This window comes from Arvicola amphibius, chromosome 3 (assembly GCF_903992535.2).
Source record: "Arvicola amphibius chromosome 3, mArvAmp1.2, whole genome shotgun sequence".
NCBI classification, from domain to species: Eukaryota; Metazoa; Chordata; class Mammalia; order Rodentia; family Cricetidae; genus Arvicola; species Arvicola amphibius.
In genome coordinates this window covers 131,598,619-131,619,368 of record NC_052049.1, presented here as the reverse complement: position 1 = coordinate 131,619,368, position 20,750 = coordinate 131,598,619, and the positions used below count along the sequence as shown (strand labels likewise).

General features: G+C 44.2%; 1 protein-coding gene across 6 annotated transcripts in view; it reads left to right on the top strand.

Moving 5' to 3' along the window:
• Map2k5 (mitogen-activated protein kinase kinase 5) overlaps positions 1 to 20,750 on the top strand; it is a 229,043-nt gene that overhangs the window by 171,690 nt on the left and 36,603 nt on the right. For 3 of the 6 annotated variants that reach the window (XM_038321198.1, XM_038321196.1, XM_038321201.1), the window contains 2 exons: positions 3,031 to 3,057; positions 3,370 to 3,402. The exons of 1 other annotated variant lie outside the window; for it this stretch is intronic. In XM_038321198.1, the coding sequence (XP_038177126.1) occupies positions 3,031 to 3,057; positions 3,370 to 3,402 (60 nt within the window). The remainder of the gene's footprint in view (positions 1 to 3,030; positions 3,058 to 3,369; positions 3,403 to 20,750) is intronic. 2 more of the 6 variants (XM_038321199.1, XM_038321197.1) reach the window with 1 other exon arrangement.

Genomic DNA, 20,750 nt, shown 5'->3' with positions numbered 1-20,750 from the left:
GCACTCCTATAAAGAAAGGCACAGTAGCTTTATTTAATTGAGAAAATGAATCAATTATGATGATGTTGCATCATCACATCAGACCCTTGTGAAATGGAAGACATAAGTCACTGCATTGTGTAACAATGTTCAGAAGTAATTGAGTACCATAAGCATTTTGAATCAATTTCAGGTTCTGGCTCTGCTACCTTAATACAAAATGCATGAAGTTGACATCCTGTAGTATGCTGCTATCAAGACTGTAATAAAACCCTGGCACAGCATCTCTGAGATCCTGGGCAAAACTGGATTGTCATATCATAAAAACAGAGGGATGACGCTGGTGGTCATCCCTCTCTCAGAGCAGCCTTAATATAGGACAGTTTTAATTACATTTCTTTATTTGTGTATGAGCATGTGTGTGCCACAGTGAGCTTGTGAGGGTCAGAAGAAAAGTTGCCAGGGGGGTTTTCTCCATCCACCATGAGGGTTCTGAGACTTGAGCTCAGGTCATCAGGCTTATTGGCAAGCGCCTCATTGGCCCAGCCATTGTAGTGCAATCTTAAATTGTCTTTAAGGTATTCTTACCTGCAAGATAGGGCAAGATAAAGCCATGGAGCCCTGTAAGATTCAGGGTCGTGAGGAAATCCTCCCCCTCTGTCCATCTGGTTCACACTCATGTTCCTGAAGGCAATGCCACAAACCAACCCTAACCTCACTACAAGGCATCTCATGGAATTTTTGCCACATTTTCCTCAGAGAATCTTGTAATCTCCTGACTCTTGGAAATCTATGGGAAAAGATGCTCTCTGATGTAAAAATGGATTTTGAATGATTTTTTTACCGGCAGCTCTGCTTGTAGAAGTGGATATATCCTTTTTAACACTGGGCCAGGGCTACCTGTGTGTGCTTAGAACAAACAAAAGAAAAGCAGACACAATAGGAGGAGGGACCTGATTGCAGAGAGTTTACTAAATTTCTCAGCTATCTAAGGGGTGAACAGCTCAACCTCCCCATAAAGACTGAATCTCTGCCTGCCGTCCTTGCCTGGAGTCCAAGATGGGACAGTACTTTGGGCAACGTCAGGCAGGCACTGGGAGGGAACACTGAGAACCAAGCAGTCTGGCACTGCTTCCCATTGTGACGACTGGAAGGGTAGCAGCCTGAACAGGAAGCTTGGCCAGTCGAGATAGAGCATAGGAAATGCTTTCTTTCTGAGACCCCTGTGGCCGCAGTAGGAGGTGAGCAGGAAGCTAGTGAATTCTAGGCCAGCCTGGGCTCCGTAGGCCAGGACTTGGGGTGGGAGAGGAGGGACTGCTGATCAGCCACACTGATGCAAACAGAAATCATACACATAGCACTCTCGAAAACCCAATCATTAGGTTATTGACATTAAGTTTCCATACCATGCAAGTAAAAGCATGAAGTCTAATTATTTGGGTTTTTTTTTTTTTGGTTAGTTGGTTTTTGGGTTTTTTGTTTGTTTGTTTGTTTTTGTTTTGGAATGCTGTGATCATAGGCAGGTATTCTACAGGTGAGATAACATTGGAAAGGCTTGGAACTGCCAGAATTGGGCCTGGGACCTGAGCCTGCCCTGTTTCTGGGAGGCCTGGTTTCACCAGCATTGAATAGAGATTGTCTTCCTTGCATTCTGTAGAGTTAGTTGTGCTGGTCAAATAAGTATGTGCAGGAAAGACTTCCCGGGTATCATAAAGGGACTGAAGAGATAGCGGTAAAGCGGGTAAAGTGCTTGCTGCACAAGCATGAGGGCCTGAGTTCAAATCCTCAGCATCCATGTAAAAGCCATGTGCTGTGGCCTGCACCTGTAATCTTAGTGCTGGTAAGGCAGAGACTGATGCCTCCCAGGGTCTTGCTGGGCAACCAGTTTAACAGACACGGGGAGCTCCAGGTTCCGTGAGAGATCCTGTCTCAGAAAACAGGGTGGAGAGCAGTAGAGGAATGCACCCAACATCAGCTCTGGCCTCCACAACATGTACACACATGTGTACATGTGTATGCATACAGCGTGCACACAGTCCCACTAAAAACCCATAAAGGGTCCTGGAAGGCAGCTCAGTGGCAGAATATCTGCCCACTGTGTCTGAGGCCTCCAGTTTGATTCCCAGCACTGCAGGAAAGCATGGGATCTTACTCTTTCCCATCTAACCAGCTGGTTGGAGCTCACATATCCCAGAAAACAACTGACCTGTTCTGGTCGTATTTAGTTCCTAAAATTTTTCTATTTACAAAATGCAGGACCTAGGACTCAGTTTCCATTGGGTTTGGTCATATTAACTGTAGGTATCTAGGGGGACAGTGATGTGTTTAATGTTTTGTGTAGTAAGTTAAAGCTGATTGATCTTGTCACGTTAACTGTCTGTGTTAGATGTGAACAGCCTGCCCGCAGAACGCGGAGTGGGAACAGGCACCCTACCAAAGCATTGTAAAACTTCATGCATTTGTTTTTTCCCAGAGAGCCTTGCTGCTCGAGAAGCAGTTCAAAAGAACTTTGAAAAGGGTAGAGTTTTCACCCTACTCCTTAGTTCCAGGCAAACACTTCAACCACATAATTAAAGTTTTCTTCACAAAATAGGGGATTGTGAGCAGACACTGGCAGGAATCCAAAATTCTAATTTCTGACTATGATTTAATTTCAATTTTAAATAAATCGGTTTTTAATTTAAAAAGAGTGAGCTTCATAACATTAGCAATGATTGCAACATTAAGCCCAGTGTTCACAATCTAGCAATATAAAACATTATTTATATCTGAATCGTAAACAGCCTTTTGAAATGGATTATGGTTTTTCTCCCTATTCTAATACAACCTGGAGGGTACTAAAAAGTGTTGTGTGAAATTAACATTCTGCTGACTTTCGCCTATAAATGAGAAGCGAGCTATTAACATTTGTGTATTTTCATTATGTAAATTGTGTTAACACATGCCCACAAATTGCCACCAGCAATGCAATAATTTTCTCTCAGTGATCATAATGTGTCCAAGTGAGTCATTTTGATTATGACATGCTAATTACATATTGCCTTTTTTCAGATTCAGAAAAACCAGGGATCTTTAATGGTAAGCTTTATGAGTTCAGAAAAAAAATTCACTTTTCTTTTTCCTGATGGCTGCTTCCTTTGCATGCTTGAATGCCTTGTTTTAAACTTAGCAAATTGCATTTTGAAGAAAATGCAAACCTTTAACTGCCTGTATTAGATTAGGTACCATTAGAAATAATAGGACGTCCTGAGCATCCATGTTTTTATAAGAGTTTGCTGTTGTTGATTAATCTTGCTATATTTTATTGCATTAATGATTTTTTTCTTTCCATTCCACTGTAAAGATATTGCACACAGGCTAATACTTTTTCCTCTCTTCTTCCCATTGCAGCCTCTCCAGCTTCTGCAGTGCATTGTTGATGAGGTGAGGCATCGTCTTATGTGCTTTCCACTCCTAAAGTCATCCCTAATGGTGTGGAAAGCTTATATTTTGTTTCCTAATGAAGCACAATGCCCAACATCCTCGAAGCAAGTTCTGTGGTATGCTCTGAGCTGGGTGACACGACACAACTGCCTTGTCCTGAATCCTGCTCTCTCCCCGCCCGGGCTGGCCCACAGGCTGGCCCTTGGGGATGTCAGAGGCCCTGAAGACAAAACATGATAATATTAATTGATCCTCTTCCTGGCCAGATGGGGATGGAGCTGGAAATTAAAGTGGTATCACTGCTTCCATAAGAGACATTGAAAGGCATTCCGTAGAGAGGGGTCAGAGTTGAGTGAGTAGTGACACAGGCTGGATCAAATACACCTCTCTGCTCTGATCCATCAAAGCAGACCTGGTTAAAATGGGGGGAGGGATTTGTTCAAAGCTCTGGTCAATAGTTGAGCTTTAATTACCTCATGAGGCATTTTCTGGAGTACCTGCCCCCTAACTTTTTGAGTCTTCTAGTATTCCAGTAAGGAGCCTTCTCTCTTCCTAAGTTCTCTTGTTTGAGCGTCCTTCCCCTGGACATCCTCGTTCCCTCTGCCTCCATGGAGCTCATCTGCCTCACTCAGCTAACGGATTCTACTTCTTTATCTGACTCTCAGCTCCTCTTGATGTCAGCCTTCTTATTGCAGAGCAGGATCTCAGTTGAGACACGGTGACCTTCTAAAAACCCCTAGCCTCCTAGAAAAGTTTAGTGTTTAAAACTTTAATTTTATACTGTTTAGAGCATTTGTCAGTAGAGAAGAGAGACAATAAGTGGTCCAGATAGGAAAGTTTGAAAGGAAAAAAACAAACAAACAGTAATTTCATAGCTATTCTTCTCAATTAAACATCTGCATAACCAGTTATGAGATTTGGGAGAAAAAAATAAAGATCCTCCTAGGAAAAGAATAAACACACACACCACAGCAGCAGTGAGAGGGCGGCTCTCAGATCCTTAATGTCTGCATCCGCCAGTCCACACATCCCCTGCAAGCCATAAACCATGTTGCTGTGAAAATGAAGGCATCATCCTGAAACAAATGGAGACTCCATTATCTCAAATATCAGACAGGCCTCCTGGACCTAATAGCTCATCAATATCTCTGTCATCTTAGTTTCCAAAAGCATCCTGTCCCACCAGAATCCTCCTAATTAAGCCATTTTCCTGAGATCCCCCTCCAGTTTTGCTTGGGGAGGTGCCCAGGGAAACTTGGCCTAGCCAGTCAAATGCACACCCTGCACCATTTCCTGGGCTCCACTGCTCTTGGTTTGCCTGGCTCCCGGCATCAGAAGTACGTGGCCATCCAGGTACGTGTCTTCCTCACCAATGATACATGTGCTGCCAGGGAGCTAATTTGAAGATCTTATGGATCAAATAGATGTTTCTATTCCTTATTTAAAGACATGATGGTTGTTATACATTTAAAATATTTTACTTGTTTAATTTGGTAAAATAATGAAACTTGAAAAGATAGCATAACACTTGCTTCAATTTCATGCTCTTCTTTATAGCCTGTCTCCCTCAGACAAAAGAAAAACAGAGCTTAGTATTCCCACTTACCCCAAAACCCTGTTAAAATAGCTTCTTTCTAGAAACTTGGGAAGCTGACACTGTCTTCACTAAACCAGGTTGATCTTAAAACTGAGGTGGCGTCCTACACCAGCAGCAGCAAGAGTGGGGCTCTCAGATCTCAAATCAGATGATGTCATTAGGAAGGGACCAGTCGGATGAGCTGCCTTATGCAAGGTGCATCAAGGTGTCAGAGAAAGCGTGGGTCGTGCTTTGTGTTCAGTGTCCCTGTGTGTCAGTTGTCACTATGTGCTGAGTGTTCCTCAGATAGTGATCCAAAGACTAACTGCATCAGAATAGCTAAGAAGTATGAATCCAAGCACGTGCCTACATCCCGGCACTCGGGAAGCTGAGATAGGAGGACTGTGAGCTTGAGACCAGTCTGGGCTATTATTGTAGTGAGACCCAGTCTCAAATACAAAAACTAAGCAGAGTCCTGGGCACAGGTCATTGGACTTCTTACTGCTCATGCTTCCAATGCACTAGCTCTTGGCTACTGTGCATGCGTGTCCAGTGTAGACAGATTCTGTTCATTTCTGTCCCACAAGGCTGTGAACTCTCTTCCAAATTCATTTGCTTCTGACTTTCAGAACTTCTGTGAGTGAATATAACCAGTCAGGAATTGATACTTTTACTCCTTGGGTTTGAGGACTTGATGCTAGTGTGTGCTATTTCCTGTTACAGAAAAGTCAGGTCAGAAAGCACCACCAGGGACTGAAGAGACGGTTTGCTGACTAAAATTATGTATTAATCTTGGAGATGACTCACGTTCAGTTCCCGACCTCCACTTTGGGTGGCTCATAACTACCTGTAAGTTCAGCTTCAGGGGAGCCCATGCCCCTGGCCTTGGGAACCAGTATTCATGTGCACATCCCCCACACAGACGCACAGGAATACACATCATTCATACTACCTGCTAAGGGATCGTAATTCAGGCCCGTTTAGAGTCATATCCAACATACCAGTAGCAAATCCTAGTGTGGCATATTATGTTACTGACTTCAGCTTGACCTTGACAATAGCATACAGAGATTGGACAGTGATTAATCAATACCTAGGTGGACAGAAGCCAGTTAGTGCCAAAGTGACTAGAAGTGAATGTTAGAGCCAGTCAAGGATGGAACTGTGGGCAGAGCCAATGTTAACCATCAGATGTCCAAGCAAAAAAAAACACCAAAACTAAAAAGGAGCATAACTATTACAAAGGTGAGACTTAGACCACAGACCAGCAACTGGAAGGGTGGCCAAGGCAGACTGAGTACTGAGCTCCCATTAGAAATCTGGGCAATCCAGTCTGCTTCGGGTGGCTTGGGCTCAACTAGCTGAGGCTGTAAGTCTCAAGAGAACCTCTAAATACTCAGGGTACCTGACAGCCTCTCATCGTAAATGATGTCTGATGATCTGTACCTGGTGCCCTGAGTACCTAGTACCCTCGGGAATGAAAGGCTCCATTGTCTAGATAATAGAAATGTTAACTGCCGCCTCTGCTATCTGTGGGAGATTTGTATTTTTAAAAGAAATGTGTATTCTTGACAGCCTGCTGACAGTGTAGTGAGTGTCCCTTACCACTTTCCCCAAGACTCCAGCCTGTGTTTGGAGTGTGATGCTGAACTGAACGTGGGCATATCAGTGTCCTCTAGGGCTGGGACAGTCCCAGAGCTGACTGTGTGCTAGCAAAGAATGTGGTACGTGTTTAGCCTCGACATTCGGCGGTGTTCCCGGGCCTCTTGAAATCAGAGTGCCATGTGCCTCCAGGCTCCACTGTGCTCCTCAATGACTGCTCCTCCTGTGTCCCCCGGGATATTGACTCATTCTTGTCAGGGACCTCACTCAGGTGCTGGCCAAGCAGTTTTACATCTGTCTTTGGTATTGGTACTACCAGTGGTGACCCTAGCAAAATTAAAATGTGTCAAATGAAGTCAGATCCCAGGCAGTACTTGTAAGATCCAGCAGCCTTGTCTGAAGAGGAAGGCAGAAGCTAAGACCCCTCTGATACAGTGAAATGGATGGGCCTGCATCCAGTTAGCACACAGTTATTACTTGCCAGGTACTAGCGTGAGTCATGAACACTCAGGACAGCCTTAATTTAGAAGGAATGGGTTTCTAGGCAAGGCCACAAGCCTTGACTTCTACCCAAGTCAGTGAGCCAGGGTAGGTCTCCTGGCCAGGGCCAACACTCACACTGTAACACTAGAGACTCTCCCACCCCTGGTTCCTGGGCTCCCAGCGAGCTGGGAACAAAGGGCTGGCCAGATAGGAGCTGTCACAGGTAGGATACACCTGATGTCTGCATCATCATAGCCTAAGCTCTCTCAGGCCAGCGTGTGGAGCTGCCAGTGGAAGTCTGAAGGGAACCCTGCCCAGAAGTCTGTTGAGCCCACATGGGCCATAACCTTGGGCAAGACATGTACACAGGGCAAATAAGAACGGTTCCATGTAGGGTGACTACTACAGAGTCCGGGCTGGGGTGGGTAAGGAGGCACTGCATTTAAACTCAGGCTTAAAGATAAATGGAGTTGTCTAGATTAAAAACAGAAGAAAATGTAAATGTTGGGCAGAAAGACCTGAAACTACCTTATAAATTATTTTTTGAGATCACAGATGTATTCCAGAATGTTCATGTTGTCTAAAATATGACAACCAGAAAAATGGGATAGTATTCTAAGCATATACATACATTTCAGGTATATTATAACTAAAAATAAATTCTTGCCTAGCATCTGTGGGTGCTCAAAAGAGCCATTAAACAAATCCCTGGTTTATACTTCTGTTTATTCATTTTACACATAAAATGTGAATTCATTGAAGTGACATTTTATACCTGCTCAGAAGTAATGGCCGTGTGTTGGTAAATGAGCAAACTCTCAGTACTTCCTCACAGTCTAGGACTGGGAGTGTGGATAGACAGGTGACCTAGGTTAGGTGCTGAGTGGTTCTGAGAATGTTGACACTTCTCCCAGTCACATACAAAGGAGAAGGTTCTGGTCTTAGGAGTCTTCTCTATTAAGGCTGCTAAGGAAGGTGATCATCGGAGCAGGGCTTTGCTAAAGGACATTGACTGTGTTCCAGAAACCAGACAACTGACCAGGGAGCCGAAGAGCTCAGGTTGGATAGGAAGCAGAAGTACTCACAAAAGGGAACCTGAAAAATCACAAATATGTGAAAAATAATCTGCTCAGTGCAAAAACCAAAAGGGCCACCGGAAACCTTCCAGGACAGCGGCAGAAGCTCACAGAAGGCCACCGGTGAGCGGTGCAGAGAGGGCAGTCTCAGATCAGCAGGCTCGGGTTCCACCCTAAGAGAGAGAGTGCACAGACTGAACCCAAGCTAGTAGGAAGGAGAAATAACAAAGATTATAGCAGAAGCAAATGATACAGAGAAGAAAAACCAGCAAAGCCATTGGTTCTTTGAAAAGGCCAACAAAATTTCAGGTTTCTGCTAGACTGATAGAGGCAGAAGAACTCCCAACTGCTAAAATCAGGAATGCATACCTGGATGTAAGGCTAGCTAAGAGAGTGCTCCGTGTGTGGCTCTCCTGAAGCTGCATGCATGGTCTTCAGTCAAGGGTATACAAGCCCTGAGTTAGCCCTCCCGCTAGGCTCTCGGGACTGTAAGCCTGGAATACCAGCGTTTGGAAGCTTAGGCAGAAAGATTGCCATAAGTTTGAGGCATACAACCTGGAATACACCAACAAGCATGCCTCAAAAGTGAATGAATGAATGAATGAATGAATGAATAGAACAAATACCCTGAAAAATGGAATCACCTGTATGAAATAACACAAATTCCAAGAAGCCCAAATTGCAGTACAGAGTAGGCCTATAACATTAAATTAAATTTAATAAATTAAATAAATAAAAATTTGCCATAAAAGTCAGCTCAGCATCATTGCTTTAATAGTGAATTTTACCAAGTATTAAAGAAGAATTAACAACTCTCCTTCTTAGACTCTTCCAAAATGGGAGTGAGAGAACCACTCTTCTCGTTGTTCCTGTGAAGTCAGTACTACTCTGATACTGAGCCCAAAGACTTGGGAAGAAAGAAAACTAGGGCCAGCAGGCTGGCTTGGTGGGTAAAGGTGCTTGCTGCTAAGGCTGATAGTAGAGTTTGACCCTTTGGACCCACACATTATAAAGTTGCCCCCTGACCTAACTGTGTGTGTGCTGTGGTGCATTTGTATCCATACATATACACAAATAAATAAATAGAAACACTACAGACCTATATCCCTTATCTATACCAAAACTTTTACGAAAACACCAGCAGGATTTTACACCCTTAACAATAGTTAGAGGGAATCATATATCTGTCCTAGTTAATTTTGTTGCCAACTAACTTAACAGCATAAGGAGATCCTGTCTCAAAAAAAAAAATATATAAGCAAATAAATACTCTGAAAACCTTTATTCTACCAAACCGTATGAAATACTCAAGTTTGGGATGGAGAAGGAACCTCAGTTGAAGAGTTGCCTCCATCAGAAAGTCTGTAGGCATGCCTGCCTGTGGAACATTTGCTGATTAGCATGGTGAGCTACGTAGGACGTGTAGCTGAATGTGAGCCCAGAGCAAGCCAGTAAGCAGCCCCCCTCCATAGTTTCTGCTTCAAGCTTCGGCCTTGAGTTCCTCCCTTGGCTTCACTGGATGATGACTGAAAACTGTAAGCTGAAATAAACCCTTCCTTCCCCAAGTTGCTTTTGGTCAGTGTTTTATCACAGCGGTAAAAATCAAAATGGAAAAATATCATAACTAAGTGAGGTTTATCCCAGGAATGCAAGGTTGCTCTGATTTGAAAATCAATTGTATACTGTTTTCATTTAGTAAGGGGAAAAAAAAACACATAATTACCTCAATAGACACTAGAAAATCTGACACACCCTTTTACACTAAAGCATTCAGTAAACCTAGAAAAGCCACAGAAGAATCCCAGGTAACCGGTTCGGCAAGGCGGCAGGACACAGTGTGAGTGCACGGGCAGCGCTTGTGTTTCTGCAGTCTCTATACACAGAATGAACAATACAATGCAGTTCATGCTGTAATGGCAGAAAACAAATAAGTTAATAAAAGAAACTATAGAATATTGAAAGAAACTGAAACCATAACTAATGGAAAATATATTCTATGTAGTAAAAACTCAGTTTTGTTAAGAAGGTAACATTGAGCTGGGGAGATGACACAGCAGGTTAACACATTTGTCACTAAGCCTGACAACCTGAGTTTGATCTCTGGGACCCCCATGGTGTAAGAAGAAAACTGAGTCCCCCACAAGTTATCCCCTGACTTCCACATCCAAACCCTGGCAAGAGCACACATATGCACATACACTAAATAAACAGATTAGCTAATTAACTTCAAAACACAAGGTGATACTATCCCAGTTGGCCTGCAAAGTCAGTGTAATTCCTGTTATTTTTATGCAGAAATAAATAAGCCAATTCCAAAATTCATATGCAATATACTAAGACTTAAGAGTAGCCAAACTATGAGATTGGAGAGATAGGTCTTCAGTTAAGGGTGTTTGCTGCTCTTATAGAGGACCAGAGTTCAGTTTCCAGCACCCACAGCAAGTGACTCACAATCGCATATGGTCCCAGCTTGAGGTGACAAATGCTCTGGCCTTCGTGGGCAGTGCCCCACCCACAGATGTACACATACATAATTCAAAATTTAAAGATCTTCAGAGCAGTCAAAATAGTCAGGAAAAAAAAATTGGTTTATTTCAAAACTTACAGCAAAATTGCAGCAACCAAGGTAGAGTGTAGTGTTCAAGGCAGGACCTAAAGTAGAGCCAGCAGGCCAGAGACAAAAATGTCAAGACCAACTCATGTCAAAAGCAAAGTGTTTCCGCTACAAGGACTGCTGGTTCTCAATATGCAAGAGAAAGAATTTCTGCCCTCAAGAGGATCATAAATTTAAAACTATCCTGAACACTTGGGAGGTTGGGGAAACAGAATTTTTAAATACATGTATTTGATAAAGGTCAAGTATCCAGAATATGTAAGATTCCTATAACTCACTAGCATTGAAAAGATAAATGAACAAGGGTTTGAACAGCATTATTATCAAAGTCCTGCAAATGGCCAGTATGGAGACTCATGCACCCAGTTACCAGCAAGTCAGAACTCACTTTGCTCCCAGAATGCCCGTAATTGCTGGGACACCAATAAGAGCTGGTGTTGGCCAGGCTGGAAAGAGGGAGAAACCCTCCTAAGGAGCTTGTAGGCCTTAAAAGGGACATAGTTGCTATGAAATGTTTGTCAGAAGCTTGGACATAGGGTTAATGTGTAACCCAACAATTCACTCCTTAGGTATGACCACAGAGAAGTATATACATGTGCCATGTAAGAATACATATATGCATATGCATAAGTTTATTCTCAATAGCCAAAAAGCAGAAACAGCACAAAAGTCTATCAGCAGGAAAGGGAAAAATACCGGCATACAAACATTGGGATAGTGTTCAGCCACAGATGGGAATGCGGAACTGAGAAAGTTGTAGCATAGGTGTGTCTAAAATGAAAGAGACTGCACTCGAGAAGCCGCGTGTCGTGTGGAATCTCGGTACATGCACGGTCTACAGCAGAGGAACCCATGGAGGGTCGAGTAGTGGGGGGGGTGGCTGTTACAATTACTTCTTAGATTGAAGGAAGTGTTTGGGACATGAGTTGTGTACTTTAAAACTGAACTTTATTTTTGTGAATTGTATTTCAGTGTTCTAAGGCCAAAGGGAAAAGAGAAGCAAGTTTCTCTGTAAGAATGTCTGTGGTCAGGGCCCCCCATCCCACCCCCATTTGAAGGCTGAGGCCTTTCGTATGCAGATGGAATGGGCCTTAGTAGAGGAAAGAGAAGGCAACTCACATTCTGTTTTGTATAAGCATTGCTAGAAAAATTATTTGTTTATCTTTGAAATGACGTCTTGTACTTATCCCCAAGCTGGTCTCAAACTCATGGGTTCAAGTGAGTTCTGCCTTAGCCTCTCAAGTGCCAGGATTGCAGGTGCGTGCCATTGTGCCCAGCTGTGGGCACATAAATTTTAATTTTTGAATTATGTTTGAAGCCGCACTCTGGGTTTGGGAGTGGTTGGTACTTACATTGATTTCTCATTTCGAGGAAAGGAAGCAATAGAAGGTGAGGTGCCCATGGTTTTGAATACGGTTCTGTCTTGTGTAATGTCAAAGTTGTGGATTTTCAGCCTTGCTGGGATATTACTTTAAATAGAAATTAAGTGCATTTAGGGGATACAGCGTGTCCCCTGATATATACAGACGCTGAAGCAGTTGGCCTAGCCAAGCTACTGTACACATCATCTCTTATAGCTACTCACATATGTGGGAGGGGGTGTCCCTGTCTCTGTAAGACCCCTTGAGATCTCCTCTTAGCCATATGAAATATAGAATTCTTTAATAATAATAGCTTGGTAGCCATGCTACATAATAGGTCTAAAGAATTTATTTAATTTACAACTGTAAATGTGTGCCCATTAATCCATGCCTCCCCTCCTTCCCCCACTGCGCACGCTCGTAACCACTCTTACTGTTTGCTGCTCTGAGTTCCACGTTTTCAATTTCGTGTAGAGGTCATGTCATACAGTATTTGTCTGCCTCTATCCAGTCTGCTTCACATGGTGGTGGGTGGCTCCAGGTCAGCCACTCTTGTCACTGTGATACAGTTTCTCCTACTTCCTTCCTCCCTCCCTTCCTCCCTTCCTTCCTTCCTCCCTTCCTTCCTTTTTTGTTTTTGTTTTTGAGACAGGGTTTCTCTGCTGTAGCTTTGAAGCCTGTCCTGGAACTAGCTCTTGTAGACCAGGCTGGCCTTGAACTTACAGAGATCCGCCTGCCTCTGCCTCCCAAGTGCTGGGATTAAAGGCGTGCACCACCACTACCTAACAAAGTTTCCCTTTCTTAAAGGCCAAATGATATTCTCTCTCTCTCTCTCTCTCTCTCTCTCTCTCTCTCTCTCTCTCTCTCTCTCTCTCTCTCTCTCTCTCTCTCTCTGTGTGTGTGTGTGTGTGTGTGTCGCTTTCTTTATCACTCATTTACTAGGTGACGTTAGTTTGTTTCTGTGTCTGGCTGTTGTGGACAGTGCTGAAGGTGGAATGCCAGTCTCTCTTTGAGATAAAGAACTGTCCATCTGGATGTGTACCTAGAAGTGGTGTTGCTGACTGCTGTGGGAATCCTATTACTCATTCACCAAGGAACTTCCACTCGTCCACAGTGACTATACTTTACATTCCCATGATGTCCAAGAGGTCCCTTTTCTCCATATTCTTGGTAACAGTTATATTCTGATGTTTGGGTGCTAGCCATCCCTGGCAGATTCAAGTAGCCTCTATGCGTATCTCAGGCTGTTCAGGAACCCACTGAGTAGCCCAGGCTAGCCTCAAACTCATAATCTCCCTGCCTCTGCCTCCAGAATGATGGGATAATAGCTTGTGCCACCACTGTACTTTTGATTTTTTTTTGAAAATCATACTTTTAAAAAACATACACAAATGGCATTGTATATTCCCGTTGGCTCAAGAATTCATTTTCATGGGTTAGGGATTAGCTCAATGGTAGAATGCATCAAGCATGAGGTACTGGGTTTGGTCCTCAGCAGCACCACCACCATTACCACCATCACCACCACCACCACCACCATCACCACCTCCACCATCACCACCACCACCGCCATCACCACCTCCACCACCACAGCCATCACCACCATCACCACACACACAAGTGTGCGCGTGCGCGCGCACACACACACACACACACACACACAGTTTTTTTTTAAGAGTTAGTTTTCACATACCTTTAAATCCCACTTTTATGTTACTCAGAAACCCACCCTAGCTAACAGGACTGCAGCTACTCTGAGATGAGCTATTGGGTGACTTAGCTCTCTGCCCCTCGCTCCACAGCATCTGGGTACAAGAGATCCATAGATTATGATTTTTAAAACCTTGATTATTGGTGATGGAGAGATGGTTCTGTGGTCAAGGGTGCTAACTGCTCTTGCAGAGGACCCAGCTCAGTTCCCAGCACCCCCATTAGGTGGCTTAAAAACCACCTACAACTCCCTTCTAGAAGATCAAGTGTGCCCTAGTTTATATGGATACATGGTGCATATAAACCCATGCACATACACATATGTACACATGTCATGTGTACACATATACTCCTGTCAACCCTGGAGACCAAGGTCATCCTCAGCTGCATAGTGATTTCAAGGCCATTTATCTCCTGATATTTAAGCTACATGGGATACCATCTCAAAAAAGAAAGAACAAGAGAGACAATTCAGTTTTGTTTGTCATCTAGATGATGATTTCAGGTCTTTAAGATTAAGTACTGTAGTCTGTGGCTCAGACATATTCAGTGGTAAAGCCAAAGGCTTGGCTCTTAAATTTCTGCTGTCTTTGGGGCAGGAGGGAGAACAAAGGGGAAGGAAGAAAAAGGGAAACAAAGTCATTCTCTGCATCTGATCAGGGTAACTAAGACAGTTCTGGGCTGTAAGAGAAAAGAGTGTTAGGGGAAAGGTTAGTAAGAATGACCACCCGGAAGTACCCCTCCAGATTCCAAAAGTGCAGGAAGTGCTGTTAGCTGACTGCAGGAGGAACAGCATCCTGTTGTTTGTCCTGGGTTCTGAAACTAGCAAGGAGGGAAAAGAATGGTATCTGCCTTCCCTGCCGGCAGCACGCGAAAGGTCCTTGCACCTCCCACAGCACATGGCCACACGTGTTCCAAAGCAAAGCAGATCCTGGCCTGAGCCCTTGCTCAGCCGGGGCAGGCAATGCTTTTGACCGTGTGTCAGTACCCACCCCTCCCTGGCAAATGGGAAACTGTGAGATGAGGTTTATCTCTGCTGTTTGCAGCTCCTGTGGACTGATGGTAAAGGCCTCGGAAACTGGGAGAGCCCATGCACCTGGAGGCACACATGGTCCCAGCCTCCAGGCCCTGTATTAGCTAGGCCCGTGTCTCACGGTGATGGAATATATAGCACTGGAAGCCTGAAACCCAATGTTCATCCTTTATGTGAGACAGTCTTTGGAGACCTAATACCTCCTTTGAAAAGTCCAGTGTGTTTAAATTAATGCAGTTTGGCTGGTTTAAGATTGCAAATAGGTGAAGGCTAGATTCTGTTAGTAATTACTTTCTTCTATTGACAATAACTGTTTCTTTAGAAATGACATTAACATTCTACAAAAACACAGCAGTAATCCAAAAGTTAATGTTCTGTTCACTTATAATTATATTTAATTCATATTTATGAGTTCATGGGAGGGAGGAATAAGAAAGAAATGAGTTAAAAATGTTACAAGAAAAACAATATAAAAGAAATTTTTTTCTCTGTTAGTCTGAAAGATGTTCAAAGTCACTTGGAGGAAGAAAAAAATAATTTTTAAAACACAGTTATGTAAAATCATGTTTTACTAATGCTGAAAATCTGTGTTTTTGTGAAATCTCAGTGGCACTGAACAAATTCACTGGAGATTTTTCTCCACAATTTTTTCCAATAACCAAAATACTAACATATTTGTCACTGTGATTTTGATTGCAGCAGGTCAGATTCGTGAGGGAGGATCCGCATCTTCAGGCCAAACAGGATACGTAGCTTTGTGTTGTTTCTTTGAATTGTCCACGAAGCCTGATGTATTATTAATGAATTAATTTCGTGGCAGCGGAGGTCTGTGAATAGCATCGTGTGAATGGGCAGTTTCCCGGTGGGGCCACTTTTGGCTGCTGCCATTTAACATGTGTTGCGCTATTGTGAAGTCTTACCCAGCCGTAGGACGGCGCTCATTTAATCCACCATGATGGGACCTTCACACCCTGAACCCACGCTGGTTGCCAGGGTCAGTTGCTGTAATGGTTCTGCCTGCTGTTACTTTTCCCTAGACCAGGGGAGATGGTCGTGCGAGAAGAGAAATGTCCTCAAAAGAGACCACAAACTGGTCAGCTTGGCGTTGGCCTCTGTGCCAGGATGGAGGCGGCTGACTTCCTTCCTCCTGGAAATGGAAGCGTCTGGGCCCCCGAGATCCCCGATGTTCGGAGGTCCAGAGTAGCAGATGGCATTATGATTTTCCAAATCCTGGTGAACATTCTAACTGAACTTGTTCATTTCACACTGTGTAGTTTTGCTTTGTTTCATATCTCCTCCCCCCCTTTGTTCCTCTCATATTAACTAATTTTAAACTGATGCAGTATCTCCTTCCGCCAGATTTAAATTCCCTCCCTGTTCGTTATTCTGTGGAGCCAAGTGCAGCAGTTTCACGTGCAATCCCAAGCTTGCGACTGCAGATGATGGGCCTTTGGGTTTGGTTAAAAATGTGAGCAGATGCCACCCAAGCTCCTTCACCACGAGTCACTGAAGTTCTGGTTTTCCCCTTATCCATAGTCTGCAGGGCAGGTGGCAAACGGCAGGAATTATCCCAGCACTCGAATGAGCATTCAGGAGGACACACCGTGTGGCGGCACGAACTCCGGTTTTACAGTTAATTCTCAGAGTCTGACTTGATGGTGTTCTGGCTTGTTGGGTTTTCAGGACACGGGCCTGCCAGGTTCTTGTAGTTGAGTGGTGCGCGGATGGATCGGGTGTCTTTGTGCATCTGAGGGCTGTGCAAAGAGGGATTGGTCCTCCGTTTCGGAACCCATGGAGACTTGTTCTTCTCTCCCAGTTTTGCTTACATAGCTTGTGATATAGCTTTTATCTAAAAAAGCTTTTAATCAGCTCTTCCACAGTCAGAACCTGGTGAAATGCCAGTTGCGTATATTAGCATGATAATGTGGGTCTGGCACCAACATGTGTAGCCGGACTTTTCCTGAGGAAAAGAAGTGTGACCTTACCAGCGTATGGAATTCAAACACTATATAGGGACAAGGTAAAACCACAGGTAGGAGTCGCTGAATAATTACCTCCAGAGCAGCCGGAGCAGGAGACTTCCCACGAGGGTGAGCTCATTTAATGGTCCCTAAAACTCAATCTTGTGCATGTCAGTGGTCACGCTTGATTATCTGCAGCAGTGTTTCTATGAAATGCACTGGGAAGCCGCAGAGTGAGGATAGTAGCGGGTTAGACTTTCGTAAATGAAACCCCATCGCTATGAGACAAAGTGTGCTTTTTGAGGCTGTGTCTGAGCTGCAGGCAAGGGAGGGGTGTGTGTGTGTGTGTGAGGCGGGTATTCTGTTCACACGGGTACCTCTAAATAAGGCCACTCCCTGTAGCTTGTGAGCAGCAAGGGACCCAAAATAAAAACAGAAAAGATGCTCACGGGCTTTGGGAAGGGAGCCACCTCAGACATGGTTTAGAGAATGAACCCACTTTCTAGGTCTCTTTTCAGAGAATTTTCTAAAACACCCAGTCTTTGCTGTGCTTAGGAAGTCTCTATGTGTATCTTATTTAAATGACAACAAAATAAACAGACGAACTGATCTGGGTCATTGCAAAAGTGATGGAAGCAAGTTTCTCTGTTTTCACCATATCTTGAGGAACTTCTAAAGTGGATGTGGCTGAAAAAATTCTGGACATCAGTTTCAATTACCTAAGATGAATTCCTTTAGACCTGTTTGTTTGTATGGCCTGAGTTTTCACAAGCCATCTGGTGGTGGTGTTCTCTTGGCTAACAGCTGGTTCCCTTGACTGAAGGGTTTATCGGCTGGGTGGGGGTTTCGGTAGTGAGAATTCAGGCCTTCAGCCCCTGGTTCCAGGTCCATCTGAGACAAGTTAAATGAAATGCTACTGTCAAGCCAGACCCAGCAGACAGAACTTCCCACCAAATGCCCACGCGTGTAATCTGTCACATCCGGCAACCCCAGACATGGGGTGACCCAGGGTGGAAATTGAATCATCCTTCACTCTCTCCACTCAGGCCCGATGTAGAGTGGGGTGGGTAGAGGAGGGCTCTGGGCTCCAGCTGAGCCTTCAGGAGCATCTTTGCTGATGTCTTCGCAAGCCTCGGTAATGCAGAGCCTCATTCCCGCCCCAGTGCTGGCCTTGGAGCACTCCCAGGATTGGGCAATTCATCTTAGCATGGAATAAAGAATGTACTTCCAGTCATGAAGTGGCATACCCTAAATAAACTCTACATCTAACAGTTGGACCTTGAAGTTTGTGCCGATCTGCTGAGGCATGGCTGGTGTGTAGCATGGTAGCCAACCAGCCAAGGACACCCGTGCCCCTCTTCCTCCATGTCTCCTCTCTCTCCTGGGAAAGCCATGATAGGAAGAAGTGGATAGATACGAACCTGAAGGGCTTTTGAAATATTAAAATGTTCTCATTTCCCATAATCCTCCATAACAGTCTTTTTTATATATGTGTATACGTGAACATGTATGTGTGTATATTTATGTAAGGTATATGTGAACATGTATGTGGATGCACACACCTGTGTAAGCACAGCAACCAGAGGAGGTCACTTAGTGCTCTAGTCATTCTTTAACTCTATTCCCTTGTGACACTCAATGAGCCCAGAGGGAGACTGATGGCCAGCAAGCCCCAGTGATCCTCTTGCCCCAGCACCATCACCACACGTACATAGGGCTGTGGATGCAGCTACATATGACCACATCCTACTTTTTGTGAGGTTTCTTGGGATTTGAACTCAGGACCGCACATTTGCACGGCAAGCATCTTATCCACTGAGCTCATCCACCCAAGACCCCAGTTACTCACTGCACAGAAAGCTTTTGGTTTATAGACCAGCTTTTGTCTATACACATATTTAACCAAAAGGAGAGGGTCTAATTTTCTTCTCTTTTGCTGTTGGAGGATCTCTGTATTCCAGGTTGATCTTGAACTTCCTAAGTAGCCAAGGATAGCCTTGAGCTTCTGATCCTCCTGCCCCCACCTTCCAAGTGCTAGGTTTTCAGGCATGTACCATCACACCCAGTTGTTCATGATGCTGTGGATATAACCAGGGCTTAAATATACTAAGCAAACACTGTACCAGCTGGGTTACATCCCTGGCCCCGAATTTTTGTTTTTAAACCAACTAGGTTTCCTCCCCAGGAGAGCATAGATTGTCCTGTGAGTTCTGCCAGTCATGCACAGAGGTGGCTACCATAAGGAATCAACAGTAAGGATCAAAAAACAATTTGGGATCTGACAGCAAAATGCTATTGTGCCTGACCGGAAGCCACAGGAATTACAAATAGCCTTTGACCCAGCACCATGCGTAGAAATGGAGCGACGTAAGAGAGCTGTGATAATTAGTGTGAGCCACAGGACCTAACACCAGCTCTGTGTGGTCCAAGCCACAGGAGCATCAGACTTGAGTGAAAAGACCCTTAGATGTGGGGCATGATTCAGTGTTGGCTTCATGCAATTCTCTGATGTTAACTGCTTACTGACTTGGTGCTGTAGCAACAGTATAGCTCAAAATGGCCTATTTCAAAACTTAGGAAGCAGGCCAACATGGTGACACACGCCTTTGGTTTGAAGCCAGCCTATTCTAAATAATGAGTTCCAGGACAACAGGGCTCTGTGGAGAGACTCTGTCTCAAAATAAAATAAAACAACTTAGAAAGCATACTCTTTTGTGTATTTGTAAGGAGAGGTGGATACAGGCACATGTGTGTAAGGTGTACACATGGGACAGGATGCATCTGTGAGGCCAGAGGTCGGCCTAGCCAGGAGTCCTCTGTCACCCACCTCCTTACTCCTTTGAGGCAGGGTCTCTCACTGAGCCTGGTGCTCACATTTTTCAGCTAGGCTGACAGCAGCCAGCCCTGATGATCACCCCGTGTCTATTCTCCTTAGTGCTTGGGTTACAGGTATTTGCAGGACCACACCCATGGGTGCTGGGGTCTGAACTCCAGTCCTCATCCTCGTGTACCACTGAGCCATCCATCTCTCCAGCCCTTCGCCTCTTGGGAGACCTTTCTACCTTTTATTTAACATTAGCCTCAGAACTCACAAATAAAGTCAGTGCCCCCACAGTTGTTTAGTTATCCCTCTGCCTTCCATATGTCACTAAAATAAAATCTTTATTTGGAAGGATAGCTGTTTCTGTACAAATAGAAATGTTCAGGGTACTCATACCGCCATGTGCTCTCTGGGAGGGAAGGAGAGAGGCAGGCAGGCAGGCAGTTGAAGAGGAGAGGCTCACATCTGCCATTCTTTGGTGTTAGTGTGAGTCGTCCCCAGTGCTGGGCTCGCTGACTCTGATGTAGTAGGTGCTCGCTTGAGAAAATTATCGTGTGACCGAGAAAATATTGTAATTTCCTGTTTGGGGTGGCACTTCATGTTTATGCCTAGTGGAGTGTGAATGGACCACCACACTGTTGTAGAAGTCCATTGTCGTCTCTAATTCTGCATGAATAGAAAACTGAGGTCCTTAAAAATATTTCCTAAAGAAAGGTCCTTTATCTTTTTTCCAGTTGTGACAAAGCAGCAGTCTAAAAATGTGAGCTTCCTAGGAATTTTTTAATAGCCTTTTCCCCTTAGGTATTCTCACTTAATATCACTTGAGACCACATGCAGTTGGAGACGAGAGACATACCTACCCCCTCACTCACAGCTCTCATAAGCCTAACACAGTATGGCAGCCAGGAAGCCAAGAAGGGCGCAGATCTGGACACTCGCTTTATTCAGATTTTACAGTATAACAAGGTTATTGGTGGGGTTGGGAGTAGGGGTGTTAGAGATAAACATTAATGGCACAGATCTTTTTCAAAGATCTGTTTTTATTTTTTAAATTATATGCATGTGTACATGTCTGCATAGAGATTTGTGCATATACGTGTAAGTGCCCATG